The 6,323-nt window shown below is 30.3% G+C and overlaps 1 protein-coding gene across 1 annotated transcript; it reads left to right on the top strand.

Moving 5' to 3' along the window:
- The first annotated feature begins 1,543 nt into the window (after positions 1 to 1,543).
- Positions 1,544 to 5,235, top strand: LOC127087284 (uncharacterized). The gene is made up of 4 exons (XM_051028159.1): positions 1,544 to 2,790; positions 3,280 to 3,579; positions 3,896 to 3,987; positions 4,095 to 5,235. Exons 1-4 carry the CDS (start codon positions 1,756 to 1,758, stop codon positions 4,954 to 4,956), a joined length of 2,289 nt encoding a protein of 762 aa, XP_050884116.1. The 5' UTR covers positions 1,544 to 1,755; the 3' UTR covers positions 4,957 to 5,235.
- The last annotated feature ends 1,088 nt before the right edge of the window (positions 5,236 to 6,323 follow it).

The raw sequence follows: 6,323 nt of genomic DNA, 5'->3' as shown, positions 1-6,323 counted from the left end.
TAATTTGAAAAATAGAGGGTTAGTTTGAATATTCATTTAAAAAAGTGACTTATTTAAGTTATTTTATCAAAATTAATATATCAAATAAATAATTTTAATTCGATTCCATTTTAAATAAATTAAAACAGTATCATTTGATTCGATAACTTTCTAGTATAAAACATGACTTGGAGCCTAACTCATGTAACAAAATTTAAGGAAATAGTTGAAATAAATGGCAATACAAAAATACATTATATATATGTGAAGTGGTTCAATTTTTTATAGGTAGCCGACACAGCACTACCTTGGTCTTAACACCAACCTTACATATCGCACATGCACACTAAAACATAAAAATGAATTCAAATATTATAAAAATAGAATAAAATTTGTAACCCTTCCAATAGAATTGAATTTGTCACAACCCAATTGTGGACTCATTCAATAACTTCATTAAATTTCAAAGAGCCCCACAATTGAGTATTGATGTGTGTTTATCCGAATCCAACCAAAGCAAAGAGAGAAAGTGTGGGTCAAGGCAAGTTCATGAATGGCATGTGTTTATACATATGTTTTTGTCAGATATTCACACTTCTTTGCGTATCCATCATGCAATAACTATCAACCAATCATATCCCTCACCCATTTTTTCTAAACTTTATTGCTCATATTTTTCTTATATCCTTAATTTATTTTTAAAATATTTAATGCACAAAGTTGAACCATTCAATATCAAAAACAATACTCTAAAATTCTTTTTAATAATAATATAAATTGTCAGATACATTTGATTATTTAATAATATTAAAAAATAATATTTTTTTAAATAAGATAAAAAAGATATTTTAATAAATTTATTTTGTATTTTATATAAAATTAGAAAATTAATTATAATTAATTAAATTCTTAATAAATATAAATTTATTTAACTATAATAATAGTCGGAGAATATATTTGTATAGAGAATGTATATCTATTCGTCAACAACTTTTTAACAAAAGATAATTATTAATTTTTTTAAAGTCAATTTTGGAATTTTAAATAAAATTCAAATCACATTTAATGATTAATTATATATGTCATTTGCATTTAATTTATTTTTAATGTTGTTTTAGAATAGATAACAATGCTAAATATTTTAAGGGAGTTAAAATATATTTAAATGGTTTATAAATTATATTTTAGTTCGAATTTGAATTCTTGACCCTTTTGACTTTTTAATAATTAATAAAAATTAATTTAAGTAAAAAATGTTTAAATTTGTATATTTTTAATGATTTTTCTATAGAATTTGTATAAAAAATAATTATTTTTTTAAGTATTCTAGAATTTGTTCATTTTATCTTAGTTTTGAGGTTGTTGGTTTCTCCTAGCTGTGCTCCTATTACTACCCACAGAATAATAAAGGAAATGGTAATGTGGTTTGAAAAAAATATTTTATTTTATTTTACAATTAAAGTTTGAGTATTAATATTAATATTTAATATTTAATATTAATATTTAATATTAATTAATATATTTACCATATACTACTACTACATTATTTTCTTGTTTTTATTCTCTATATTTTAAAAATTATTAAAATTGCTACCAAAACCATTCCCAGCCCCAAAACCTGAAATTCTTGAAGCTGAGAAAGAAAAATTTATCCTTTTTTGAAAACCCATTGTTTAGCCCTTATTTGCTATAAGAAAATCCATCTGGGCTACGGAAAAAATCAAATATTGGAGAGATTTTGAAGAGTGATGTGCAAATTGAAATTGGTGAGTAAAAATGGCGAATCTTGTTCCTGGTGTGCTTTTGAAGCTTTTACAACACATGAATACAGATGTGAAGGTTGGTGGTGAACACAGATCATCGCTTTTACAAGTTGTTAGCATTGTTCCAGCTCTTGCAGGTGGTGAACTTTTCCCAAATCAAGGTTTTTATCTTAAGGTTTCAGATTCATCTCATGCTACTTATGTTTCTTTACCTGATGAACATGATGATTTGATTTTGAGTGATAAGATTCAATTGGGTCAGTTTGTTTTTGTTGATCGTTTTGAAGCTTCTTCTCCTGTTCCTGTAATTAGGGGTGTTAAGCCTGTTCCTGGGAGACACCCTTGTGTTGGTACTCCTGAGGATATTGTTGCTACTCATTCACTTTCGTTTCTTGACAACAATGATAATGATACTAGGAAGAATAAGAATGATGTTGTCTCTTCTGAGAGTCCTAGGAATAGGAATGTGTTTGGTGTGAAGGAGAAAGAGAAGAAGGAGAGACTGAGGTTGAGTTTTGGTGGTGTTATTGTTAAGGAGGAAGGGTTAGAGAAGAAGGAGAGAGTGAGATTGAGTTTTGGTGGTGGGAGTGTTAAGGAGGAAGGGTTGGAGAAGAAAAGAGGGATTTTTGGAAGAGGTAGTAGTAAAAGTGAGTATTTGAAAACAAAACCAATGTTGAAGATTGATGTGAAGAAGGAATTGTTACCTCAATCGTCGTTAACTAGAGTGAGGTCGGCGAATTCGAAGTCGATTCCTTCTTCGCCTAGTAGTGTTTATTCATTGCCTAATTCTTTTGAGAAATTTTCTAATGGTGTTAAGCAGCAGAGAGCAAAGGTTGGTGGTAAGGGAGTGGAGAAGGTTGTGGGAGTGGTTGATGCGGGAAAAGTTGGGAAGAAAATCGGTTTGGGAAATCCAATTAGAAATTTGGTGCAAGGTTTTGATTTCGGGGCTAAGGCTCTAAGAAAGAGTTGGGAAGGAACTATGGAGATCAAGACTAAAGACTCTTCCAAAATCAAGGGCGCTGCTGCTAAGCCGGTAGTTCAAAGCTCCGTAAGTTTGATTCACCATTTATGCCTTTTTAGCATCTATTGACGTCAATTTTTTGGTTCAATTGTAAATTCCTTTCAAATTTTATGTCATACTTATTATGTGCTATTAGTTTGAGTAATGATATTTTGACACACAAATTGTGGTTAGTAATGAATTCATGTATATTTGAATGGTCAATGGATATATGCATATTTGAATGCCCGAAATCGTGATCATTGACATTCAAAGTTGTGGTTAATTATGTTTAGTGGATGGTTAACGAGTTGTAACGTGTTTAGTGGAGGGTTAACGAGTTGTAACACCTTGTTATATTCATTAATCATCCACTCGACATAACTTACCGCGTATTTGAACCGTGTTAACCATTTAAATCGTTGTTGAATTTTGATATCAAATTTGTGTATCTAACTAACGCAACTCATTTCCTTTGTCTTTTGAGTCAATCAAGCTCAAAAATTATATTCTTACTTTCATTTTATGGTTTGTCAGATTCCTAGGAGAAGCATGGCAACTGATAAGTTGCCGTCTAGAGAGGTTAAAGCCCCGATAAAGCCCTCTAAGGAAGAACATAAGGCTCAAGTGTCTATAAAGAAGGTTAGTGCTAATGGAGTTATAGAGGAACAAGAGAAATCAAGTAAGCCAAGGACTTCCTTTGTAAAGAAATCGGCAGAAGTTTCTAACAACGGATTACCTGGCAACATGGTCAAAGTTTCTCTAAGTAGTAAAAAAGTGAATGATTCAAGTGTCCAATGGGCGTCACTCCCGTCATCTATTTCAAAGCTTGGAAAGGTAATTTTGATTGAAGAATCCTCGTGTCACTTTTACATTGAAGTTCTTTGACTCTTGATTGCATTAATGTCTTGCGAGTTTTTGAAAAAGTGTCGCATGAGTTTTATCGAAACGGCTCTAAAACGGATAACGCTAGATTCATGATCACATATATAATTAGGATGCAAGTATAATAAAGTCGGTTCATATGATCGGATTGGCTTCACTCAATGAATGCGTTTTTCAGATAGATTATATTATGGCGTGCTGAATTAAGATGAAAAGTTACGCAGCTGTTTCATTTTGTTCTTATTTTGTGTTCATATTTTTGTGATAGGACGTAATGAAGCACAGAGATTCTGCACAGCTGGCTGCAATTGAGGCTATGCAAGAAGCCGCCGCAGCCGAGAATTTGTTACAATGTCTGAGGTATGACTATGACCAAACATGATATTTCCGGAAGTATCTATTCTGATTCGCTATTCGAAGCTACATACTAAGTTGTTGTTGACATTTTTTTGCGATGTTTTTGGCAGTATATATTCGGAGCTGACTAATTCTGCGAAGGAACATAACCCGCAGCCAGCAGTAGAGCAGTTTTTATCGCTTCATGCAAGCCTAAATAGTACCCGAACAATTGCAGAATCCTTATCTAAACCCATTCCAGATGGTTCGCCTCCGGATTATGAAAATAGCAAACTGGAAGAAGCACTAAAACAAAAATCAGATAGACAAAAACATGCGGCGTCTTGGGTCCACGCCGCCCTGGCCACCAACCTCTCATCTTTCGCTGTTTATTCAAAAGAAGCTTCAAGTAATAATTCTCAAATTCAAAAGACTGCAGTTGGAATTCAATCCGCGTTAGTCCTACACAATTCAAGCGAAAATTCATCGTCGAAAGTTCGCGTAAAACCTCGTCCAACAGTTCATTCCAAGCTTGTCTCACAAGGCATTCTTCCTCGCAAATCAACCGATTCAGCAAACGGACACAAGCAACCAGTCCAACCACCCCCAGAGTGGATCAAAGGAAATGGTCTCGACGAGGTCGTTGATTTGGCTGAAATGTTGCAGGTACAATCCCGAGACTGGTTTTTGGGATTCGTTGAAAGATTCTTGGACAGTGACGGCGACACTACCTTATCAGATAACGGCCAAATAGCAGGTATGCTCACTCAACTAAAGAGCGTAAACGATTGGTTAGACGAGATAGGATTGAGCAAAGACGAAGGCGAATCATGCCAGATATCAGCAGAGACAATCGACCGACTGAGAAAAAAGATATACGAGTATCTTCTCACGCACGTCGAATCCGCTGCAGCTGCACTTAGCGGCGGATCACAATCACAATCACAAGCATTGCCTCAGATCCAAACATCACAGATTAAAGCCAAAAGATGAATGCATGAATGAATGAGTACATAACATAGCTTAACAATGCACAATTGTAGGAATGAGTGGAATTAACCTTATTTTCTTCTCTCTCTATCTTCTGTTTGTACATAAATCCTATATGGGGTTTGAGGTATAGATGGAATGCTAATTATTTGTTAGTGGAGATAACAAATATGATTTCTCAGGATATTGTTGTTTTTTTTCCTTTCATTTTTCTGATTATTTTTCAGATAAAACTATACAAATTGAAACAGTGAAAGATTTCAGCAGACATTATTTTTTCTACTTCTCTTCTGCCTTGAATGTTGTTTTTGTATAGTTGTTTTGTCTCAATTGAGAAAGGTGATTAGATAAACATTTACAGCTTTTCTTGAAATAATTATTAAAGTATTTTTTTTTAAAAATAGAAAAGATTCTTAATAAAAAAAGGATTAAATATAAAATTAATTAAATTGGTTCTCATAAAATAAATTATTTTAAATATTATACTTTTTACTTCGCCTTTTTTTTGCATGATATAGTTTTAAATAAATACTTAAAAAAATATTTTTAAATAGATTTAAATAAAATATTTTTAAAAGATATATGTTTTTGAAATATAAGTTTTTTATTACAATAAAGTTATTGAAAATTAAACTTACTCTTTTAATTTATAATCAAAATGATTTTAATTATTTTTAGAAACTTCTTAAGAATCTATTTTAAAAAGATAAATTTATATTTTTTAAATCTATAAAAAAACTTACTCATTAACATAAGAATACCAAGAAGTACAATCTCAATTTGTGCAAATGTACATGAGTGAAGCAAACCAACTCTGACATGTGTTGTTTAATGTTTGTTGACCAAAATATATATCATTTTGTAAATAGATTAAATATTTGAAAACTTAAAAACTTAAATAGATTAAAACCAACTTAATACTTAATTTTTTTTAATGAAACTTTAAGTCAGAGACCAACATTTAATCTTCAAATTTATATTTTTCAAGACAAATTTTTATTTTGTTGACTTTTAACTAGTATCTTTAAAATACTTACTAATTTATACTATTATATAATCATGTCTCTAATATTTTTTTCTTCCAAATTTTTTGAGGTTACCTCATTTTTTTATTAACTTTTTTATTAATATGTTAGTAAACTTAAACAAAAAATATATTGTTTTAAATTTAAAAGTATCATTATCCATAAAAACAGAATATCATCATTAAAAATATATTTTTATTAATTTCTACAAATAAAATTAACTCAATTTTTTCTTTTTTTAATTTTTATTAATATACTTAAAAAAATATATTGTTTTAAATTTAAAAGTGTCTTATTCTATAATATATATATATATATATATATATATATATATATATATATATA

The sequence above is a fragment of the Lathyrus oleraceus genome, chromosome 5 (genome assembly GCF_024323335.1).
Source record: "Lathyrus oleraceus cultivar Zhongwan6 chromosome 5, CAAS_Psat_ZW6_1.0, whole genome shotgun sequence".
Lineage (NCBI taxonomy): Eukaryota > Viridiplantae > Streptophyta > Magnoliopsida > Fabales > Fabaceae > Lathyrus > Lathyrus oleraceus.
This window is presented reverse-complemented; position numbering and strand designations above follow the sequence as displayed.

Coding starts and splice junctions, on each gene's coding strand:
- LOC127087284 (XM_051028159.1), top strand. CDS start 1,756: ATGGCGAATCTTGTTCCTGGTGTGCTTTTGAAGCTTTTACAACACATG. Junction 2,791..3,279: donor AGCCGGTAGTTCAAAGCTCC/GTAAGTTTGATT, acceptor ATGGTTTGTCAG/ATTCCTAGGAGAAGCATGGC. Junction 3,580..3,895: donor CTATTTCAAAGCTTGGAAAG/GTAATTTTGATT, acceptor TTTTTGTGATAG/GACGTAATGAAGCACAGAGA.